Here is a 25,898-nt window from a genome sequence, read left to right as displayed (position 1 = left end):
CTCTGTAAAATTGCTCCTAATGAGAAAGTAGGATAACATAGAACGTGTGTGAATGGGCGATCGATGGTTGTTGTGAACTGGGTGGACCTATTTCCCTGCTATATCTCTATAACCAAAACTAAATCAGTTTGGATCAGTAGAAGAGATGGCCTGACTCCCAAGGAAATGTGAAAAGCCATATGCGAGCAAGAAATACTGTGAAATACTTAGTTGGGTTGAAATTCAATAGTGCAATTTTTTTTTCATTAGTGTGTGTGATTAATGCATTAATTTGCAATTGTGTTAATTGTGCATGTTAACGGTGATTAATTAATTGCCTTTGGCTCCCAGCTACTTTGGAGTCTGAGTGTTTACCTAAGCAGTAATAATGACTTTGGACATCACCAAACAATCATGGACCTCATCCATCAAGTGTAACTTTTTCAGGATATTTTAAGCAAGACATATTTGCAAATACCTTGAGTTCACTTCACGATATTTCAACTCCTCCTACTCTGGCAGAGTAGACTGGCTCACTGAGGGCAGTTTTGGAATCTGCACATTAAGCAATACATCCAGCAAAAATAATAAGCTGCTGTCATTTTGACTATCACAATAGCAGGTGTTGATAGTTTTGCTGTATTTGCAATTGAGAAAAACAGGCTAATAATAAATTGAATCAATTCTTCAAAGTTACAGTTTTCTAGTTTTGTTTGTGATTTTACTTCACTCACACTTTGAGGATAAAGATTCACGTTGTTTGAAAGAATTGCAAAGAGTTTATCAGCACAGTCAAACAGTGGAAATAGAATATTTCTTTTGAGTATAGTAGTTAGCATAAATAGCAAATAGCATCCTTGACTGGTACATCGTTTTTTGACACAACTATCCAATCTTACCTTGTGCTGCGCTGTCAAAATTACAGGAAATGATCAAAGATTTTGACGCCTACCAATTTTGATTTTGGATGGGTGGGAGGGCACGCAAGATGGAGGGTGATGAGAAGGAGGGAGGGAGGGTGAGAAGGAGGAGGGAGGGTGACAAGGAGGGAGGGAGGGGAGTAGGAGGGAGGGTGAGATGGAGGGAGGGTAAAGAGGGAGGAAAGGAAGAAGGAAACCAGACAGAAGAATAGATAAAAGCCCAAAAGAGATGGGAAGGGAAGGAGTGAATATGCCCAGGACCATTATCAAGAGAAATATTTTCCTTTCCTTTCTCCTTCTGCCGACCAGCAAAAACTCAACCACACCATCTCTCTTACACTTGGAGCAGACACAAAGCTGCTTACATCGCTCCATTAATGCCCTACAGTGTGACTTACGATACCTTTCTAAATAATACATCTCAATAATTTTCACCCGTTGAAGTACTAATTTGCAACAAAATTTGTTTACCATAGTAATGCTCGGCTGTTTTTCGGCGTAATTCCTCCAATGTATCTTCAGAGTCAGCCCATTCCAGTACTAAACGTCGACCATACAAGTGAGTACTGTGGCAAAGAGCATTGAAGGCTTTCTGCAGGGAAAAAAATGGATATTTCTGACTTCCTATCAATACATTTTGTACTAATTACTATTGTTCCCATTCCCAGAAACGTCACAAATCATAAAGAACAATTAAATAAACTACTGACATGTCTATTCATACAATACGTTTAACACTAGCATGGAAAACAGCTGCAAGAGCAGAACTACTTAGTCTTATCATAAAACAAATATTTGTTCCACAATTGGCAAGGAAGCATACTATAAATTCAACCACGTTGGTACAAACATGCTGAAGAAACAAAATGGTCACGTAAAATGGCAAATCACCATTAAGCTGAAGAAATAAAGTATGAAATAAAATAGACTGAAAAATGTAACTGCTGGAATTAGTTACCACTAGCGAGAGTTAGTGAAGCCTGCTGGATAATCAGAATTGCTTGATGCACTGTCTGATACTTTTGACTGATCTAGAAAAGCATGCAGTGCATTCAGAAAGTGTTCAGACGCCTTCACTTTTTCCACACTTTGTTACGTAACAGCCTTATTCTAAAATGGATTAAATATATATATATTTTATTATCAATCTACACACAATACCCCATAATAAAAAAGTGAAAACAGGTGTTTAGAAATTTTTGCAAAGTAATTAAAAAGAAATAACTGAAATATCACAATTACATAAGTATTCAGAGATTTTACTCAGTACTTTGTTGATGCATCTTGGACAGCGATTAGCCTCAAGTCTTCTTGGATATGACACTAAAAGCTCGGCACACCTGTATTTGGGTAATTTCTCCCATTCTTCTCTGCAGATCCTCTCAAGCTCTGTCAGGTTGGATGGGGAGCGTCGATGCACAGCTATTTTCAGGGCTCTCCAGAGATGTTCAATCGGGTTCAAATCCGGGGACTAACTGGGCCAGTCAAGGACATTCACAGACTTGTCACACTCCTGCATTGTCTTGGTTGTGTGCTTAGGGTCATTGTCCTGTTGGAAAGTGAACCTCTGCCCCAGACTGAGGTCCAAAATACTCTGAAGCAGGCTTTCATCAAGGATCTCTCTATATTTTGCTCCGTTCATCTTTCCTTCAATCCCGACTAGTCTCCCAGTTCCTGCCGCTGATAAACATCCCCACACATGATGCAGCCAACATCATGCTTCACCGTAGGTATGGTATTGGCCAGGTGATGAGCGGTGCCTGGTTTCCTCTAGACATGATGCTTGACATTCAGGCCAAAGAGTTCAATCTTGGTTTCATCAGACCAGAGAATCTTGTTACTCATGCCTTCAAACTCCAAGCGGGCTGTCATGTGACTTTTACTGAGGAGTAGCTTCCGTCCGGCCACTCTACCATAAAGGCCTGATCGATGGAGTGCTGCAGATATAGCTGTCCTTCTGGGAGGTTCTCTCATCTCCACAGATTGTCATAGCAAAGGGTCTGAATACTTATGTTAATGTGATATTTCAGTTATTTATTTTTAATTACTTTGCAAAAATTCCTAAACACCTATTTTGGCATCTTCATTCTGTGGTATTGTGTGTAGATTGATGATAAAAAAAATGAATTCAATCTATTTAAAAATAAGGCTGTAACATAACAAAATGTGAAAAAAGTGAAGGGGTCTGAATACTTTCTGAATGCACTGTATATCTAGAATTTCATTGGTACCTGCAAATTATACTGGTTTTGGGGAACATTGTCAACAACCGAAGGGGTTTTAGGGAAAACGTTTAAGCAGAGAACAACGGAAACCAAAAGTCTACACTAAAACTCGGCCAGGAATTTATGACTAATCTGCTGAACAGACTTCAAAACTTGACTGCCTAGAAATTAGCTGGCACCTAGACAGACATGTTAATTGAGTATAGCAGAGTACGGCAATAACCCCTTCAGCCTTCAGTCTGCTACTTGACAATTCAGTAGTAGTTCCATGCAAAGTATGGGGTGCTTCAAATTTGGCCCATTACATTTACATTAACATTGGGAACTGAGTGGAAGTTAAAGTTGTATCAAGCACAACATTTTGATGACATTCCCTGTTACTATTAAGATCTTCTTGAGTCTGTAATGATTTAAACTCTTCAATACTTAATTTTATGGTGATATCAATCACCGCATCCATAACATGGTAATATTCCAATTTTAACGCGATTGTTTGACAGGATGTTTAGGGTGATATGCTATATTTCCCCATTGGTTATTTTTGTTAGGGTGTAAATTATAATCTATTCTTTATTAGCTTATTACAGATCAAAGGCTCACTGCAATCTACATTTTATAACCATATCATCCTTGATAAATATTTGGACAGGGTTAAAATGGGTTAAAGATTCACGATATATTTCACATTTAATATTTATCACAGGGGGGTTTGGTTTACTGTTGTATGAAACAGTATTTTTGTCTGGAACAGACTCTTCTAAAAATTGGTCAAGTTAAGCTGCTTGGGGAAGTTTTGACCACAGCGAATGATGCTTAATGGTTTAATCACTGCCTACTTGAAGCACTTTTGTTCGCTATATTATACAGGGGCCAAAAACAAATAGAATCTGGAGGTATTTTGCTCAAGCTTCAAGCTGGCTTTGACTCTCCAGATCTTCACAGAGTACCTCATCAAATAAAAACTAGGATCTGCTTCAAATCCATTGCAAGCATTTACAAATATTAAGAACAACCTGAAGAAGGGTTTTGGCCTGAAACGTTGCCTATCTCCTTCGCTTCATAGATGCTGCTACACCCGCTGAGCATTTTTGTGTACCTTCTGAAATTAACTTAGATATTCTTAACAAGTTCACCTAGAAGGGATGCCTACCTTAAAACTAACCAAAACCTATAGGTTATATAACAATAGAGATTTAAATTGAGTAACTAGCAGTGACAACTCTTTGGCATTGGTTTTGTGAGGGTAATCTGGACAATCATGCACTGATGCACAAATGCAGAAGAATTACACTTGCTAACTGTTCTTTACCATCATTTTCCTAACTGTTAGACCTGATGCAGGAATAATCTCTCTATTCATATGTCTGTAGATGGATTAATTGAAAGAACAGAAATTTAGACGTTAATTTGTTTTAATTTATTGTTTATAGATTTATAATTGCTAAACTTGCTAGATTATGAAGTGTCTGTAAATTTTAGCTTTAATTTTAGTTTTTTTAAGAGTAGAGATAGCATGGAAACAGGCCCTTGGGCCAACCGAATACACGCCAACCAGCGACCCCCATACAGTAGCAATATCCTTCACACTAGGGACAATTTACAATTTTACCAAAGCCAAATTGACCTACAAAACTGTATGTCTTTGGAATTTGTTTTTACTTTTTAATTCATTTTACTTATTTGTTTAATAGATTTTTATTATTTCATAAGGGCCACATAAATTGTGGGGTTAAGTTAAAATTGTAGAACTGTTTGACAAGGGGGGGCAGTTGAACTTTTTCCATGCTTTATCTAAAGTCAATCAAACGTCTCACATCTTTCCTGTAATTTGGTGCCCAGAACTGCAAAAAATACTCCAAATATGGCCTAACTAAAGATTGATAAAATTGCAAAATAACTTACCGACTACTATACTCAATGAAGGCAAGTGGGAGCGATGAATTTGAACGCTGAGATCTCTCTGTATATCAATGCTGTTAAGGGTCCTGCCATTTTCTGTACACTTTCTTTTTACATTTGACTACATGGAACACCTTTCACTTGTCCACATTAAACTCCATCTGCCATTTCTCTGTCCATATTTCCAACTGATTTATACCGTGTTATCCTTAGACAACCTTCCTCACTGTCCATAACTTGGCCAATATTCGTGTAGTCTGAAAACATACTAATTAGCCAACCTACATTTATATATGAGCCGACCACTGCGGAACACAATGGGTCACAGACGTCAGGTTAACATATCACCTCTCCACAACTATCCGCTGTCTTCCACAACTAACCTAATTTTGAACCCAATTGTTTATGAATCCAATTATAGTGGTTTAAACGTTAACTTTTAATTATTTTATTAATTATTGAATTTTTTAGGTCATTTTTAAATGTTTACGATCAACAATGGCATTTAAAAACAGTGGAAAGACCATTTGCAGCAGCAAGTTGTGAAAAGCCACCAGGGTGAGGTTCAGGATGTGTAGTCTAATTCCAAGTTGTTGCTATTGGCTCACTCCAAATAAACCACAATCGCAAATGACACGTTTGGTTATAGGACCAGTGTAAGGGATGAACAATGTAATGGGTTAGATCGAGCAACATCCAGCCCATAGACACAAAAAGTTGGAGTAATTCAGCGGGACAGGCAGCATCTCTGGAGAGAAGGAATGGGTGACATTTCGGGTCGAGACCCTTCTTCAGACTGAAGACCAATTTATTCCGTAGTCACAGTGATCAAATCACTTTGTCAAGAAGATTTGTACCTAACTAGATTATCTTGCTGAATACTGTACCTTTGCTTCTTGTTTAGTGAGAAACTCAACAAATCCAAAGCCCCTGTGTGTGCCAGTCCCTCCCATTTTCTTAGGCAATCGGACACTCTTTATTTCTCCAAAAGTACTGAAATAGAAAAACATATTGATGAATTCAATACAGTAGAACAGTTTTACACTGTGTATCCAAAACAACCACTGTAGCTAAATGTTATGAACAGATTTGACATTTCTGAATTCTAGGCAATGAAATTTTAGTTTGTTTCACTTTAGAAACAGTACACATTAACACATGTTGATTTGGTGGTAATGCAATACGCATGTAAACATTAACAAATTTTAGACTGTTTTAGTGATTCATAACATTGTCAAATATTTACATAAACAAACATCACTTGTATTTAACTTCTATTGGATAAGGAAAATTCCAACTAGCTTGAGTAACTGATGTAACAGATCTGTGGAAACATCAATAAATTAACCTTAGATACACAAAAAAGCTGGAGAAACTCAGCGGGTGCAGCAGCATCTATGGAGCGAAGGAAATAGACAACTTCTTCAGATTGAAGAAGGGTTTCGGTCCGAAACGTTGCCTATTTCCTTCGCTCCATAGATGCTGCTGCACCCGCTGAGTTTCTCCAGCTTTTTTGTGTACCTTCGATTTTCCAGCATCTGCAGTATCCGGTGGGTGGCGCGACTCTCGTCAGCAGCGGCCTCTGCAGTCTGTCCGCGTTTTATTATTTTCTGTCTATGTTTTAATGTAGTTTTTGTTATTTTTTGTTGGGGTGTGTGTGTGGGGGGTGGGGGTGGGGTGGGGAACTTTTAAATCTCTCCCTGCACGGGAGACCCGACCTTTTCTCGTCGGGTCTCCGTTATCGTTGGGGCTGCAATGAGGAGCGGCCTCCAACAGGAAGAGACCGGGGACTCTGGTGCCGACGACTCACCGTCGCCGTCGCGGGGCTGGCCGAGTCCGGAGCGGGTGGAGCGGTGGAGGAGCGCTGCTGCTGCTGCGGCCCGACCGGAGAGTCGGAGGCTTCAACTGCAGGTCTGTGGACGGCGGCACCGGGAGCCCGCGGGTCCCTGGAGGGAGACCGCTTTTCAGGGCTCTCGCAACGGCGACTTCTCCCGCCCGAGTTGCAGGGTCGAAGAGCTCCTGGAGCGGGGCCTAACATCACCGCCACACACGGCTTGGAATGGCCGCGGGACTCTGCGAGCGCACGCCGGGGGCTCTAACACCAAGACCCGGTGTGCGACCTCGCACCACCCGGCGTGGCTTTAATGGCCGCGGGTCAATCGCCATCGCCAGCCGGGGGCTTTGACTCTGACATCGGGGGGGGGGGAGAGTGCAGTGGAGAGATAAATTTTTTGGCCCTCCATCCCAGCAATGTGATGGATGTTTATGTAAATTTTGGTGGTTTTGGGGCTATTTGTTTGTAATGTATGGCTGCAGAAACCATTTCGTTTGGACCTTCCAAATGACAATTAAATGTATCTTGTATCTTGTATCCTTCTTAAACAATAAATTAACCTTAACTGACTCCAAGTAACTGAAGTAGAGTTTTTTTTATAGAAGTAAAATGTAAAGACTATTATTGTTGTCCAAGTCACTGTACACCTCCCCAATATTACCTCCTTAAAACTATTTTTCTACCTGTAACCATCTATCACCTTTAATCTCCTACACCTGACGTTACAATTTAAAATAGTTCATAGTTGAGTACGATGCACAGGTGAAAGGCCTTGCTGTTTGCTAATAATGAAGATCCGAAAGATTATTTTCAATCACTTCAGCAATTTTGACAAACAGTCTCTTGTTGGTGAAATAAAGAGATAGGGACAGGTATGAAATATTACAAAATGGTCAGTGATTTAAGACGAAAGATGGAAAGATCTTTTTAAAAGGGATGAAAAGCAAACAGCAATTGGAACTTAAGGCTCATAACTTCAGTCACAATGCAAGTGCAATGCATGAGAAACATATGCTAGTTTGACCCTGACATAGCACATATCAGAAATCAGTGCTCAAAACTCATTAGCACGAGTACAGCAGTGCCAATCACGCTCCTTAGTATATTCACAGAAACCTGCATAGAAATAGGTCAACCAAAAGCACCCACTGACCAGGTACTAAATATTTAACACAAGTGAACAGAGAAAGATCATTTTGTGTGTTATCGAGTGGGCAGATGCTTATTTTCGGTACACAAAATTGCTGAAATTTGGTTGCATCATATTTCGAAGGAAATAGGATTTCGGGCCGAAACAGAGATGGGGGGTGGGGGGAGAAGAAACAAAGGGGAGGAGGACTGAAAAGGGTGGCGATAAGGGTGGAAATCAAGCATTTTTTAAATGATGGGTAGATTTATTTTTGGTACTGATTTGGTTGCATCATATTTCCATGATTTGCACCGAGATGGTCAAGAACAAATGGACAGTAACTGAAAAGTGGTGGAGATTAATGCTAAATCAGCTTTAAATGATCATTCCTAAATATCCTTGAAACGGTGCAGAGGATCCCCAGCTGACCGACAGTAATATTTATTGTTAAGGAAATCCCATATTGCTATTAGATAGGTAATTCTAGAATTGTGACCCAGCAACAATAACGGTTTAGCTTGTAAACTATATTGGAGGATACAAGGCAGCTACCGGATTGTTCCCCCTGAGCTTCAATAATGCTTTTATTTTCAGATGTGCAAAATGCAAACGCACAGTGATTTTTCTTTCTGATGAACAGTCCATTAGAACATTGCTATACCCAAGCACATGCTTTGGCGCCATTTTCAAAGTCCAGTCCATGCTCTAGTTGTTACAAGTGTGCCCGTTTCAAGCAAGCCCCAGACTGTCGCGTTCCTTCACCCACTGCCTTCCTTGGACGTCTGGATCAAAGAGTGAATCAATGTCCCTCTCCTCACCCGTCCACCTTTGTTCCCTGGGGGTGCCACCCACAGCCAATCTCAAGGGTGTGGAAGGTCAGACCCCAGTTCTCTCTGATAAGACACAAAAATATGGAGTAACTCAGCAGGACAGGCAGCATCTCTGGAGAGAAGGAATGGGTGACGTTTCAGGTTGAGACCCTGCTTCAGACTAGTTCCCTCTCCTCTCTACAGGGCTTGCTTGTTGCCAGCTGTGTCTGTTGTCGTCACAGGTTCCATCCTCCTGGTCTCTGTGGCTGGCTCGGTAGGCTCACCCTTCCAGGCCACTGTTTGCCGGGTCTTATGAGCAGGGGACCAACTCGACAACTACTCCCTGCAGGCTGTGGTCCGCCAGGTAGTATTCAGTCATGGAGGACTCGCTGGCAGCTTTCCCCATAGGCCGTGGCACTTCAACTGTTTCAAGCTATTGGCAGTTGTACATAATACTCCATCACTCCCCAAGGTTGTTAAGAAAGTATTGAAACACTATAGATTATACCCACTGCAGCTACCTTATATTGCTGGACACCAATGAATGTTCATATGGAGAAGGATACACATCAAGCACGATTCTGAATGCAGTGTTTGGAGCTGCGGTCACCTAGTTAATAAAATAACTTCCTTCACATCGTCAGATGGTGTATTTTGGACGTGGAAGGTCTTTGCTCAACATGGAGCTGAAATCACTGCTGAATAATATGCAAGATTTCTTCAATCCGGGCATCGCTGCTGCTGAGTACTCAAGATAGGGTCAAATTTACTTCATGTGCTGACAACTCCTGAGAGTATACAAATGTAGGGGCAGGATGTTATGTGGTCACACAACATCAATCACTCTCCAGCACATGAAATGAACTGGGCCAGGGGCTCCAGTGGAGCATACTAGCTCGATTCTGAGGTACTTCACCAGTCGACCCGAAACGCCGCCTATTACCTTCGCTCCATAGATGCTGCCTCACCCGGTGAATTTCTCCAGCATTTTGTCTACCTCACCAGTTGTGAATCTCAGTTGGAACTGCCTTTGAAATACTTAAGTCTTCAAGCACGTTATTCCTGTCAGGTTGATGAAGGATTGCTGTTCCAAGGAGCGTTTGGGTAATTGACCCTCAGAGCTGTTCTTCTCCATCTCTTTTAACCCCCTCTGGCAAGGGGAGCTCGCCACTGGGCACTGTCTTCCCTGTCCTGATCATGTTAGAGGTTCAGTTGGGTAAAAACATATCAACCGTCACCAGAGTTCTCAGCAAAAATTTCCACCAATTCTCCACAACTTGAAATCATTTCCAAATTTGGATGCAGCAGTCCTGGTAAATGTTGAGTACAAGAATAATATCACTTTTAATGGAATGCTGGGGCAGAAAACAATTCAAAATATCTCAGTTGGTAATCTACTTCCTTATTTGCGGCACTAGCAAAGTCACTGTGGATGGGATTGGTATATTTTACAAAAAACTTTTTGTCATCTAACTCATATATTGTTGCCAAAGCAGTAACGATTGGGACAATACTTTTAAGATGTAACCTACTGAAACATAATTTGTGTGCAATGATATTCCATCCCAAGAAAAGCTAATCAATATAGTTTTACGCCGGTAATAAAGATCACATTTAATGCACTACTCTCAAAGCATTTTTTAGCTAACAACTAACACCCATCTTTAAACAGCTATGCAAGTTTTCATGGAAAGGATAAAGTAATTTATTCTGCACTGATAGAAAAAAGGCAACGTTCAAGAACTTTGGCAGACCAGTTAAATTAACTTGCATCAAAGGTCCAACAAAAACATTGCCTGCTTAAGGAAAATTCTGACAGATCATTTGATCAGGTTTTGATGGCAAGTGTACTGAAGTACAGTGAAAAACTTTGTTTTGCATACTATCCAATCAGATGAGATAATATATAAAAACATATTCCTTTCCATTCAAAATAAAACAGAACCTTAATATAACTGATTTAAAATTCAATAGAAAATAGCAACTATGATCTACAAATAAACAAAGTATACAAATTACACAAAACAAACACCTGGCAGATTACCCCAAAATAAGAAAGGAACACTAGAATGATTATTCATAAAATAAGGACCTCCTTAATTATACCTTTTCTGATTTTTAACAGTCATAAATATTATCTTGCCCATGTACAATATACTTTAAACTTTAATTACATTTTTTATACTTAACAATTCAATATTGCATTCTGCATATTAGACCAAAATGAACCATTAGCCTAGAATTTGCAGTAATCATCGTCATAATAAGGAACTGAGAAACTGAAACTACATTCAATGCTAACCTAGTGCACCCAGCATGATCAGGCATTTATCTTCAGCATCTCTTGGAACACTACAGTGTACAAATTTGGGATTATGGAAACCACAAATGAATCTGCACGTTCTCTTTCAAAATTCTGCCTATGAAGTATTCAAGGAGGGAAATCTACGTTAAGTAAAAATGTTCTGCATAAGCTATCATGACTGTTCCGGCGCCTTGAACAATCATTCAAAAATAAGCTGAATGTCCCAAACTGTGCAACATCTGTGTAATGACAGAACCGATTTATTAGATCTAATAGGAGATGCGAGAAGGGTGGCTGAAGCCGAGGTTAAAGGAGACATCAAAACAGCTGCAAAACAGATGCAAACACAGTAAATCCACTTTGTTCTGTAGCCTTTTCGTGACCTTTAATACAATGAAAATTCAAATGTTAGGCTTCAAGAGATGCTTGCCATTATGAAATTGGCACTGCTAGAATGAAGGTACAAAGCATTAGTCATGTAGCTTTAAGACAAATCCACCATCAGCCACAGGGATCACAAGTGTAAGCACAAAAGAGAAAGCAGTGCTTTCAAAGCACGACAGCAAATCTGAAATGTGGACTGGTACTTTAAAATCAGAATCGCAGATAAAAAGTCATTGTTTAAGACCCTTAACACTTCCGTTTAATTGTAAACAGTTAATCGCATTTAATGAAATTGATATGTTAAATGTAGAATAAAATATAGAAGTCTGTACATGTCATATTAACAAGCATTAGAATTTAAAGAATGTAAAGCTTGCTTTCCATTCGACACTTGTTAATTAATTTTTTTATGTTTCTTGTTGAGTGAATTTAGAATATCCACTTCCTATCTAAGATAATATTAATATATTGGGACAATAAGGGGGAATGTTGTCCGTTATTGTCAATTGTCCACTTTAACAGAGTGAGGTATTATCATTGTATAAGCATTCTCGTCAGTGTTACCATCTCACAGAGAAGGAAATGGCTTTGAATTGAGCCTGAAGCCAAACACTTCCCCAGTCCGAGTGAGGCTCGGTTCATTGCCTGTGTAGAATTTTAAATCAGACACTGAGGAATGGACGGGCGCTGTGAATGTCAGCGAATTACAAGGGATATCCAGTAATGCAAAGTACCCCCACCAACACCCCACCCCCCTCTACCTGAGCCCAGACCCGGATCACTTCAGTCGGAATCAGCTCTTTCCTGAGAGAAGAGGGTAGTTCTGAGAAGAACTATTGGATTCAGGTCTGTACAAGGTGTTATTTAAATCACTTTTTGGCTCCTGCTTTCTTGGTTTCACTGCTTTCACTGATTTTGGTTTCGCCTGGGCTTTTATCAACTTCTTAGCCACTTTCGCCTCTTTGACTGCGGCCGGGGAGACAACATGAGCCAGGGGTGGCGTGGGCAGTCAGGGCTGCAAGTGGCAGGGGAGTCAGTGAGAGTCTGGGGTGGCGTGGGCAGCCGCAACTGTACGCAGCAGGGGTGGCAGCTCAAGCTGGGGGGGGGGCTGGGAACCGCAGTTAGGTCCGCTTGTTATAATCAAAATCCGTTACAAAGAGGTCCGTTAAAACGAGGGTTTACTGTACATAAATTGAAATCCACACCGAAGCTTTATTCATAAGTACCTCTTCAGCTATAGGGCTATTTGGAAAAAATATTTAAAATTAATTTCCGAATGTCAAAATTTCTCAACGTGAAAAGAAGACCAATGAATGATTTAGAACATGGGAATTACCACGAAGCAGCAAGGCAATTAATACCATTTGAAACCTAATCTGGGTTTATAGCCGTCATTCAAATTAAATTTCTGTTTCTTTTTCCTATCATTCTCTGACCTGAAACAGGCATGTTCAAACAAAATAAGTTCTTGTTATCCAAACCATCCACTTCTGTGAATACCGTGAACACTTCAAATTTTTTTCCCCAGTCAATTATTTTTCAATAATCCATCTACAGACTCTTGTATCTCCCAACCACCATTGTTTCTATATTTGATTCTATTCACTAGATATAAGGTGGCGCCACCGGGATGGCTGCCTCGCCAACAGTCTGTCAGTCCCCTTTAACTGTGGACTTTAACACCGTGAATCTGCGGTCTCCAGTAAGAAGCCACCGACAAAGGAGCTCCATGCTGCGGAGTGTTCCAATCTGTCCCGACGCCGGAGTTTCGATCATCCCAACGCAGACCGTCAGTAGCGGCAAGTGTGGAGGGTTCAAAGGCCCCGACCATGGGTGATCAAAGGAAGAAGATGACTGAACTTTATTGCCTTCCATCACAGTGAGGAATGTTTATTCCACTGTGGTGGATGTATATGTTAAATTTTATTTTATGTGGCAGTGTGTATTGTTGCTTTTCACTTAGTATGGCTGTATGGTAAACTCAAATTTCACTGTACTGTTCACTGTTGGTTAAGTGAAAATAAATCCGAACTTGAACTTGATAATCAAGAACGATGTTGCTGTATTGAGGGGTAGCCAAGTCTATCCCTCATTACTGGCAGCTGATGGGAAGCAGCTGTAAAGTGGGAAGCGGCTGTAAAATGACAGCACCGCTGGGGGAGAAAGAGTTCCTTTCACAGCGTGTGGGGAGTCTGGCCAGGGGTAAAGTTGCGAGGAGGGCAGGAGCATTGAGAACGAGGGGGTCGGGGACCATGCCAGCAACTCACTCACTCACCGCTGCCGCGGAGCTCCGGCCACACAGCCACCGCCACCGCATTGTGGCCGGGGAGGGAAGTGGCTCGGATGGCTGCGAGCGACCGCCCGGACCGGACAGCGGGACTGGCCGCCACCTCAGCGCCTTCTGCCGGTCCGCTCACCTCTGAAATGCTCTCCGTCTGAACACCTCTCTCCTGCCACTCGCCGGCCTAGCTCATGTCAGCAGATCCCCACAAATCCTTAAATTCCGACTGCCGCCGAAAGCAGGACATTGCCTCACTTGCTGCGCTGGGTGATACTGCATGGCATTCACTGCCCGGTCCGTGTCTTTCAATGTAGACCGGACAGTGAGGGGACCAGTCCAAGAGTGGGTCAGCGGGCGATGGATAACAGGACAGTGGGCGGTGGAGCTTACTCCTGTGTCAGTGCGAGTAACCTCAATTGGTCCCTTTATCGCGCTGACACAGGAGTAAGCTTCACCGCCCGTTGTCCTGTTATCCATTGCCCGCTGACCCACTCTTGGACTGGTCCCCTCACTGTCCGGTCTACATTGAAAGACACGGACCGGGCAGTGAATGCCATGTAGTATCACCCAGCGCAGCAGATGAGGCCATGTCCTGCTCTTGGCGACATTCGGAATTTAAGTATTTGTGGGGAGCAGCTGACATGAGTGAGGCCAGCGAACGGCAGAGGTGTTCAGACAGAGAGCACTGCCAGAGGTGAGCGGGCTGGCAGAAGGCAATGAGGTCCCGGCAGCCGTTCGCAGCCAGAGGTATCAAAGGTATTTTATTAGTCATTCACATACACCTAGGTGTAATGAAGTGAAATGCTTTTTGCCATTTTGCAGCACACAAAAAAGGAATACAGACATAACACCAATGAGAGTCTTAAACACGTAGAACATCCCCCCACAATGGCTCCCACCATGAGGGAAGGCACAAAGTCCAGTCCCCAACCCCAGTTCACCCATAGTCGGGCCCATTGAGGCCTCCACAGTTGCCTCTACGGAGGCCCGATGTTCCTGGCCGTTCTCATCGGGTGATGTTGCTCCGGCGTCGGGAGAGTCCTCCCAGCGGCCTGGGAACCCTGGATCGGCCGCTTCCGTACTGGAGGCTGCGGCTTCGGAAGCCGACAAGGCCACGCCGATTGGAGCTCCACAACTGGCGATCTCGTCGCGAGATCCCAGGCTCCCGGTGTAAAGTTCGGCCCCGCGGCTCCGCGATGTTTTACCCGGCGGTCTCAGCTCACCGGAGCTCCAGCGCGGCGACCCAGGCAAGGCATCGCCCGCTCCGCAATAGCGCTTCAGTGCTGTGCCGCCGCCGAAAGCCGTGGTTCTGGGCGGTCCCCGACAGGAAACGCCGCTCCAGGCCCGCTGGTAGGCCGCGAGGACGGGTCGAAGCTGCAGCCCGGAGAAAAGCCGCCTCTCCAACCAGGTAGGGACCCTGAAAGGTAGTTTCCCCCTCCCCACCCCCCACATAAAAAAAGTCTAGACCTCCAACACAACACTTTAACTAACTTAAAATAAAAATAAAAGATGAAGAGACACCCGAGCTACTTCCCTCCCCGGCCACAAGCGGTGACTCCGTGCCCGGAGCCAGAATCCCCACACGCTGTGAAAGGAACTCTCCCCCCAATTGGTCCCTTGAACTAGTATTGTCAGTCAATAAGATTGACAACTGATTCAACTTGTCCCGGCGTGCACCATTTTTCCCACCATCTTTCCACCTGCTGTCATCCTCCACCCATTCAGTAATTCAGAATGGAGGAGGTTTGGAAGCCTTGGGCAAATTTAATTGTTACTTTCGTTATTTTTATTTTTTATTTTTTGACATACCGAGTGTCTTTCTAACACTGTGTCTTTTTTGGGAAATAAAGAACATGAAATCCATCTTCTGTCAAAAATGATTTAAAAAAAAAATATATAGACACTCCTGAATCAGAAAAAAATTGCAGAACCCTTGTTAGGAGATCTGCGAGGTTATCATCAATTCGTTTAAAATCCTTGGAGAAAGCCTTGAGAAGAGGATTGGTCTTCAGTGGCAATATTAACTTCAATATTGACAGAAAAGGCGGCATTAATACTCCTTTTCATGTCAAATATGCAACAGTAGTTTTAAAATTGAATGATATACAATGCAGTGTAACGGCAGTGCGGTATAACCAAATTCACCCTTACAGAACTCACAAGTCACAGACAAAATATTTGAGAAACAGAACTAAAATGTGCTCTTATGGTGAGTAAATGCAAATAAACATAAAATACAAAAAAAGTGTAAATTTTCACAAAAGGGGATTGTGGGGCAGAAAATTGTGATGCGAGTGATTTTCTAACTAAATAGAGCAGGGTGATTTTGTAACTTAACGCCAAAGGAGTAAAAAACAGATGGTATGAATGCAAAGTGAGTTACATAAAGTAAGAAGTTAATTGCTGTTTCACAGGAAGTGCTTTGGAGCATTATTTCCACAAAAATATGAAAGAGCCAGGTGCGTTCCTGTTCTTTGATATTGCTCACTTTAGGGTACAAGCAATGGACATGGGACAGAAATGCCAGGCCAAGACCCAAATCTGGACCTTAAAATAAGGTTCGATTAGGTTCATGAAAAGTGCATTACAATACCATAAACACACACCTTTTTGTAAGAACATTTATTGTAATTTATATAGCATTTTCAACACAGTAAAATGTTTGAAGCCAGGCATAATATGATGTTGAGCCATAAACAGAGATATTGGTGAACATAACCAAATTAGGGTCAAAGAAGTGGATTTTCCAGGAGAAAGAGATTGAGGGATTTAGAGAGGATAACCAAGAATTTAGGGTATTGGCAATGAGTAAGCCAGTTCCAAATCCATGTGACTAAGTCACCATGAACACCGTGCATCTTAATCTTCTGGGTCAGCCTACCATGAGGGGCTTTATCAAAAGCCTTTCTAAAATCCATATATACAACACCCTACCTTCATTAATCTCCTTCGTCACCTCCTCAAAAAACCTAATTAAGTTAGTAAGATGCGGCCTGCTGCTGGCCAACCCTAATTAGCCCCTTCGCTTCCGAACGGGAGTAAATAATATCTCAAAGAATTCTCACCAATAGATTCCCTACCACTGGCATGAGGCTCACTGGCATATAGTTTCCTGGATTCTTTCTACATCCCCTCTTAAACAAGGGAAAAGTAGGTATTCAGATTGTACCAAGAGGAAGATTGTCATCTTAGATAAAACTAAAATTCTTCCAATCAATATGATCAAATAAATTCTTCTTGAGTATGGATAATTAATGAACCAGATTATGTTCCACTGTGGATATAACTTCAATGAGCTAGAAAACACAAACAATCCTTAAATTAGGAATTTGACAGCAATATTAGGGTGTTTTAGAATTAAAATGAACTTGTAATAAAATGATTTATATTATGGGCAAAGGCAGAAGATTTAATAAAAAGTATATTTATTGTGACCAATTGTTATGGTATACTGGCCTTTTGCATGCATCATTCTCAAAAATAATCAACAAAATGTTTTTACAACACCATGATAAATACTGTTGGCAAATAATGGTCTACTCTGATGCTGTACTTCACCATTCAATGACAGTGCCTGTACCTGGTGGGATTCCCGAGCATCAAGTAGGATTAATGTAGAATTATTGTAAATGGGTGGTTGATGGCTGGTGAATACTCTTTGGAAGAAGGACCCGTTTCCACTGGATCTTAAAATGACTTTGTAACAATGCAATTACCACCTGGATCTGAGCCCTCAATGATTTGAATGGCAAAGGGTAGGGAACAATTTGGTATTCAAAGGGGAAGGTAAGCTACTTCACATTTCACTTTAATTAATGTAACGTTGCAATATCCTGAATATGCAAAAATCCGAAGGTATTGATCTTGACCTTGAATGTAATCAGTGATGAAGCCTCCACGGACATCTTGGACAAAGAATTTCAAAGATCCATTACCCTCCGGGTGAAAATATTTTTTTCATCTTGTCCTGAATAACCAATCCCTTACTTTTAAGATTTTGATCCCCATTCTTGATACCCTGGCCACGGGAATTATCATTCCTTTATTTACCTAGACAAGATCTGAAATGATTTTGTACATTTCAATGTAATCACCCCTCATTTTCACAAAGGGGGAATGCATAGCAGAAAATTGTGATGAGAGTGATTTTCTAAATAGAGATGGGTGATTTTGTAACTTAACGCCAGAGGAGTAAAAAACAGATGGTATGAATGCAAAGTGAGTTAGATAGAGTATGAAGTCAAGTGCAAATTGTTCAAAACCTAAAAGAGTACAGTTCCTGCCTGCTTGATCTCTCTTCACTGGATAATTCCTCCAGTCCCCAAATGAATCCGATGAATCTCTGTTGCACTTATTTTGTCACAAGTATAAGAAAAAGAGCTGCACCCAATATTTGGTAGGAGAAAGGTAAGAGAATGGGGTTGAGAAGGAAAATAGATCAGCCATGATCAAATGACGAAGTAGACTCGATCGGCTGACTGGCCTAATTCGGCTCCTATGTCTTGTGGTCTTTTTTCCTTCCTTGGTAAAAATCACCTACTTTAATTTGATGTCTTCCAAATTCTCGCATGCCACAAATATCATCTTCCAATCGCACACCAGTCACATCTTTCCGTCTCTACCCCTTTTCACTTTCCACAAGGCCCACTGCCTCTGCAACTCCTTGGTTCAGTCATCCCTTCCCAGTCAACCACCCTAGGTATTTTCCTCAGCAACCACAGGAGATGTAACACCTGTCCCTACATCTCCTTCTCTCCAGGTCTTACTGAGTTACTCCAACATTTTGTGTCTATCTCCTTTTCACGTCCACCAAGGACCCAACAGCCCTACAAGGTGAGACAGGGGTTAACATACACCTCTTCAAACTTTGTCTACTGCATTTGCTGCTCCTTTTGTAAGTGAGACTCATGTTGATAAGGCAACCATTTTGCTGAACGCTTGCGCTATGTACACTTATGCAACACTCAAGAAGCTTGCACCACTCAGACAGCCAAGCGCCTACTTGATTGACAACCCATTTGTGACTTTAAATCATTTGCTCCCTCCTCAACTGGGGAAAAGAGCCTGTCGTGTATTCTATCCAAAAAAATGGATTCTTCGTCAGCACACTCTAAAGGACAGCAGAAATAGCTCCACGCCACTCAATACACTGCATGCAGAACATATCATGTGACCTTTATGTCTGGGTCAAAATTTTGGAAATGTCCACATCATATGACAAAGATGTTTTTGGCCTCTGCCCTGACAAATAGATGTGCAGAGGTGAACTCTTAAAAGGTAATTGTTAAGTGCATGCTTAGTTTTGAAATCACTTACGATATCGAGATTCGAGTGACTAGCTGCTCTATTCAAATGCTTTGATAAAGCCAGCCCTTACAGTCAAAGCCTTCTGCCTCGCTTGCAAATGCTCCATGGCTCCTTCCTTAAATATCAATTCCTGATTACCACTGGAACACAGTTAATATTGTGATCTATTGTAATAATTTAGCACAGTTACAACAAAAACCTAAAAAGATTTACGAAAAACAACAATATTTATAACAATTGACAAGAACACTCACTGATGACGCAACACTGAAGGAGGATTGCAAAAACGAAGACAATTTCTCCTTGCAAATAAAGCACGTTAAAACAACGAGCTGAATTTACAATGTCCAGCTGTTTACTTTTCACTAAATCTAATTCTCCGGAATAGCTCTGATTAATTGTTTAATATTATTCAAATATGTATTTACTTACTTATCCACATTTCAATTTTCTTAATAGGCATTGCAGACACATGTTTTTAATTAATTGGGCTAAAATATATTAATAATGTTATTTCACACTTTTTAAGAAAGTTACCAGAACTTATTTAAAACAAAATCATAATAAAATCACAACATTAAGCTAGTGACGTTTAAAGAATCTTCCGAAGTTTGAATGACCAAGTAAAAGATCACTGTCTTGTTCAAAGTGAGTGTTAGAGTACTTGTGAACCTGTTCTGGTCATTGTCATGGGCAGGTACAAGCCCAATGATATTGATACACCACACGCCTATTTAAAAAAAATATCCTCATCACAATTGCATATTACTTTAATGGGGAAGATCATAATTGAAAATGCAAGTACAAATGATGATGGACTGGAAGATAATCTTGATATAGTTTATTTTGAAATCAGTTTAGTTGACTTTAGAGATACAGTACCAAGACCTAATAGAATTGTGTAAAGGTTATAAAATTATGAGGCATTGTTTAGTTTAGAGATACAGCGTGGAAACAGCTCTTCGGCTCACCGAACAGCCAGCAATCACCTCTACTTCAGTTAGGGATAATTTAGAGAAGCCAATTAACCAACAAACTTGCACATCTTTGGAATGTGGGAGGAAATCCGTACACCCGGAGAAAACCCACGCGGTCACAGGAAGAACATACAAACTCCAGACAGACAGCAGCCGCAGTCAGGATCATACTCATGTCTCTCCTGCCATAAGGCAGCGACTCTACCTCTGTGCCACCCAGTAGTATTATTTATACACTCACCACACACGTGCTTACACGTTGTTCAGCCAATTTGATTCAGTGTATACAAGGTACATTTATTCATTGAGAGGAAATAAAAGGAAACAGAAAGATGAAAAGCAAAATATAAGAACAGGATCCAGAGTAGGTTAATCAGTTCCTTGAATCTGCCCTCTATTCAATAAAATCATGATTAATCCAATATTGGCATCAACTCCACCTTCCAACTTTATTCCAATAACCCTCAACTCGCTAGTACAGGTGCACAACCTTTTATCCGAAAGCCTTGGGACCAGACACTTGTCGGATTTCGGACATTTTCGGATTTCAGAATGGAAGATTTTTAGCGTAGATTAGGTAGGTAGCGCGGGCGGCTTGAAAAGTCTGGAGCAGCTGCCTCCTCCCCGGAGACCGGGAGAATCATTACATAAATGTTAGTCAGTTAGTTTGGAGGGATTTTATGTGGTGATGGTGGTGTAGGGGTGAAGGGGGAAACTTTAATTCTTAGTCCCCTACCTACCTGGTCGGCGACTCCCAACCTCGCGGAGCTGGGGGCTCCGTCCGGCCGCGGGCGGCGCCGGTTGTAGCTCCGACCCCGGCAACTCTACCCCTGGCTGCGAGGCGCTCCAAATCCAGCGCGGCCCGCGGTCGGACGTCCCAGCTCCGAGAATGTCGGGAGTCGGTGGCGTGGCAGCGCTGGGATACCAGCAGGGAGCGAGCAATGCCTTACCGGGTCGCCGTGCGGCAAGCTCCGGAGCGCTGTGGCCGCCGACTCCCAACATTCGCGGAGCGTCGCTGGATTTGGAGCCGCGGAGCTGGGGGCTCCGTCCGGCCGCGGGCGGCGCCGGTTGTAGCTCCGACCCCGGCAACTCTACCCCTGGCTGCGCGGCTCCAAATCCAGCGAACCTCCGCGATGTTGTGTGTCGGCGGCCACAGCGCTCCGGAGGAGCTTGCCGCACGGCGACCCGGTAAGGCATTGCCCGCACCCCGCTGGTATCCCAGCGCTGCCACGCCGCCGACTCCCGACATTCGCGGAGCTGGGGCGTCCGGCCGCGGGCCGCGCTGGATTTGGAGCGCCTCGCAGCCAGGGGTAGAGTTGCCGGGGTCGGAGCTACAACCGCACCGCCCGCAGCCCCACCGGCCACAGCGCTGCGGAGCTTACTGCACAGCGACCCGGTAAGGCATTGACCGCTCCCCGCCTCTCCGACCAGGTAGGGGACTAAGAATTAAAGTTTACCCCTTCACCCCCCTTCACATAAAAGCCCTCCAAACTAACTGACTAACATTTAAGCAATGATTTACAGATGTTTAAGCGTCTCCCGGTCTCCAGGGAGGAGGCAGCCGCTACAGTAGTACAGACCTGGATTGACCGTGGGTCGTTTTGGGTCAGGTTTGGCGCCAAACGCGAGCTTTGGTGCGCAGACGACATCTGGAAAAAATGGCCGGTTTTCGGAGCTTTTCGGTTTCTGGAACACCGGATAAAAGGTTGTGCACCTGTATTTCAAAATGTCTATCTTCGCTGCCTATTCAATGACTCTCTCATAACTCACTAGGGTAAAGAATTGCAGCCTTCTCCGAATAAATTCCTCCTCATCTCCATAAGGGCCTATCGAAGGATGACCCTTATTTTAAAATTCTGCTGCCTAGTTTAAGATTCACAGGAGAAACATTGCTCAATATTTTCATTATTAATTTCCCCCCAGTCGTATTTTATGAAGATCATATTGTATGCACGTAAATATATTTATTTATTGCTCATATTCTATGTCGCTCTTTCTAGGGAGATGCTAACTGCATTTCATTGTCTCTGTACTGTACACTGCACAACGACAATTAAACTTGAATATGAATCTGAATCTGACCAGTCGTGCTTCAGTGAGAATTTTGATCCAATAAGTTCGACCTTTCTTCATAGATCATCCCTTTCATCCAAGGAACTCCTCTACTGAATATTATCTGCATTGCCTCCATTGATAGTAAAACATCCCTTAAATGCAGAGGCCAAAAATATATACGGTATTCTAGTTACAGTCCGACAACACCCCGTAAATTACAATTAAAAAATGGTTCTACTTTTATACTTGTAGTATAATACATTATACATTCTGTGTCTCCTTTCTTGAATTAGTTTCTTCAATCATGGTATTACATTTACATTTGTTCTATTTGCAATTATCACCTCCAGTCTGCACTTTGATTTGCTAGTATCATTAGTGTGGTATTTGCTTATGTCATATAAAATATTGTCAGTGTTCATGTGATAATTTGCTCCGTTTTCAGATCTACAGTTATGAAACATATCAATAGAAATCAGCAATCTTAAAACATATGGCCAGTTAGTAATGAATTAACTATATCCACAGGAATTTCACAAAAAAACAAAGTGTTTCAGGTACGGAAGAAAACAGTCAACGTCAAAGAGTGATAAAACATTTACTCTTCTGGAAACTGCACATATAGTCAGCTTAGGCACATATAGTCACCTCTGATTCTATCAATACCCGACTGCTGGATATCCACATATGTGTGCAAGAACCAGTGAAAAGGCTCCCAAACCATCACCAGTGGCATGATACTGAAGAAATTGAAGAGGGACTTTTCTTTTGAAAACTGCAGTCAATAGTCTTCAAAGATCTACTGCATCCTGGCCAAACTCTCACTTCACTCCTACCATATAGAAGGTATGAAAGAAGTCTGAAAATCGTGAAAACCTGGCTCAAGAATTGCTTCTTCCCAATAGCAATCAGGGTCCTGAACACCACCCAACTATGGAATAGGGACTGATTTTGGTTGCATAAGTAGTTTAGACTATTTTTGCATCAGTGTTAAACATTATCCATGTGTATTTTGATGCAGGCTTGTAATGCTGCTGCAAGGATAAATTTCATTTTCTGTTGATGCATATAACAATTAAACATTATTGACTTTTGACTACCCTCATTTCTTTTTAAAGTGTTGATGAATTTTCAGTTATAAATATGCCAGGTGAGGCAATCAATTTCACCTCATCGGCACTTCCGCGCCGATTGGCGAGTCAAATTTTCTCCCTTCAGCTGGGAGTCTGGAATTCCGACCTAGCCTGAGCCGGCAAATCCGTCCTCATAGCCGACTTCTGCGGCTGACTTTGTAAGCCGGTAACTTGATCCTTGGGCGGCCTAGGTGAACTGTTCCAGTACTGTTCGACTCCTCAGAGACCTCTGTTGCCCTGGCAAAATGGATAATCCTGAAAGGCTCTGGAATCAAGGGTGCCAGAAAATCGGTGGTGGTCCTGTATTTCCATAGATCATCTGCTTAACAATAGCACCTCAAAGCTTAGTTAAAAATCAAAATGGGTGGTGGGGCAGGATATGAGAGGTAGAAATAATTTTGGAAAAGATAAATAACCATATAGCAATTTTACGCATTAACTCAACCATGTGAAATGATAGCCATGACCAAGATTTAGCAATGGTGCTCTCCATGATGAAGTGAAAACCCTACAATTGTGATGCAATGTCATAATATTTCATCATAAAAGGAAACAAATGCCATCATAAAGAAAAATAATTTATACTAATCTCAGGTTTATATTATGATTACTGCTGTTTCCCAATTTCGACCACGTACGACTTCTATCTTGGGGCTGGTCCAAAAATTCGACATCATATAATCATAATCATACTTTATTACCCAAGAATGTTTTGCACCATACAAGGAATTTGATTTGCCATACAGTCTAAAAAGCAACAAAACACACAAAATACATGTTAACATAAACATCCACATGTGACTCCTCCACATTCCTCACTGTGATGGAAGGCAAAAAATAAGTTCAATCTCTTCCCTTCTTTGTTCTCCCGCGGTCACGGGCCTCGAGCCTTCCGTTGACGGGGCGATCTTGGCTTCCATAGCCGGCGGTTGGGCCATCCGCATCGGGGTGATCAAGTTCCCACATCGGGTGTGGAATCTCAGCTCCCTCACGCCGGTCGATCTGACCCCGGGTTGGGGCTGGTCAAAACCTTCTGCATCGTATGGAGCTTCCTGACATCGGTCTCTACCCGAGACTGTGAGATCCTCGATGTTGAAATTCGCAGAAATCCGTTGGAGCGTCAATCCCAGGCAAGGGATCGGCTCCGATGGCAAGTCCACCATGTACCCGCGGCGGGGCTCAAAGTCAGTCCCCAGCAAGGCCTCCAGCTCCATGATGTTAGAGCGACCAGAGATACGATCCGGAAACCAATCACATCCCCGGCAAGGTAAGAGATTGAGAAAAACTTTCTCCTGACCCCTCCTCCATCCCTCACATAAAATAAACAAGACAACATTCACACATTCATTTTTAAAACACACTAAAAATCAAAAAAAGACGAAAAGACAGACAGACTGTTGGCGAGGCTGCCATCGCTGACAGCGCCACACGGTGGGTTCAACCAGGTTCAGTATAGCAACTTTCCTACAATCATTTGGTTCTCGAAATAACCTGCACAGTCCTAATCCTGATTTCTCAAAGGTACACGATGGACCACATTTAGCCTTACCGTAGTCCTTTTTCGAATTGTTTTGAACTATTGACTTGTTTTTTGGCAGTCTTTTTCTTTTCAATGTCTTCAGAATTTACATATAATTTGTGTTTTTGAGCGGCGGCTGTATGCCTGTAATGGTGCTGCAAGCAAGTTAATTTTATGTGTGCCTCACTGTCCTTGTGCAAACTCAACTTGACTTAATTTAGCTTTATTCATGTAAAATCAGGGATTGAGGATGTCGAGCAGACTTCATTTTCTGACAATGCTTATTGTCATTATTTTCCTTCCCTTTAACAACTATATATTTAAATGTTACATACAAACTAAATCAGCAGAGATACAGAGAGAAGTTTGAAATCTGGTTCATGTTGAAGTTCAGTTTTAAAACTTGGGTCACAGTATCTAATCAAGGAGGCCCTCATCTGAATCTCCAAAGGATCTGCAATGTACATCTCACGTGATGATCAATTGGGTGAACTTCATGGAACATCCATTAAAATCCAAGGATGTGCTTCAATGACAGACCCCCTTACAATGACTTGGGTTCCTTAAATCGAGACTAAAGTTGCAATTAAATGAATAGGCAAAAGAACTTGGAGAGATGGATTACAAAACCTAGGTTATTCTAATTCCTAAAGTTTGAGCATTAGAGCTGGCCTTCATCCTCAGCATAAATAAACCTGCCCTTGTATTTGAAGCCCTCATTTTTTCTGAAATGCCTATTCATGCTGGAGGATTGCAGAAACATTATAAATCACATGCCACTGGCTTCCCCAAGGCCCCCTCTCCATTAGCATCATACACATGGCGGATGATACCATTTATAAACCATATGCAGAGGTGCCAATCAATTCTGTGATTAGATTTCCTATTCCAAAATTACAACGCAGAGCAAAATAATATTGTGCTCTGCAATGTTATTTCTAGCCCATTACTTTTTTGTTCTTTCTTGCCCGAAAATGGGAACGCAATGAGAGCCCACTCGGTGTGTTAAATCTCTATTTGTTTCAGATTCTCAAATTCTTAATCCATTTTGAAACAACTGAAACCTAACCTAATTATTTAATATTGTGAAAATATGAAACAAAATGATAATTATGGCCTTCCATGCATTAAACACAAGGTTA

General features: G+C 42.0%; 1 protein-coding gene across 1 annotated transcript in view; it reads right to left on the bottom strand.

Moving 5' to 3' along the window:
- rbm19 (RNA binding motif protein 19) overlaps positions 1–25,898 on the bottom strand; it is a 216,902-nt gene that overhangs the window by 116,258 nt on the left and 74,746 nt on the right. The window contains 2 exon segments of the mRNA XM_055655605.1: positions 1,371–1,491; positions 5,911–6,016. Coding sequence (XP_055511580.1) covers positions 1,371–1,491; positions 5,911–6,016 — 227 coding nt within the window.

This window comes from Leucoraja erinacea, chromosome 25 (assembly GCF_028641065.1).
Source record: "Leucoraja erinacea ecotype New England chromosome 25, Leri_hhj_1, whole genome shotgun sequence".
Lineage (NCBI taxonomy): Eukaryota > Metazoa > Chordata > Chondrichthyes > Rajiformes > Rajidae > Leucoraja > Leucoraja erinaceus.
This window is presented reverse-complemented; position numbering and strand designations above follow the sequence as displayed.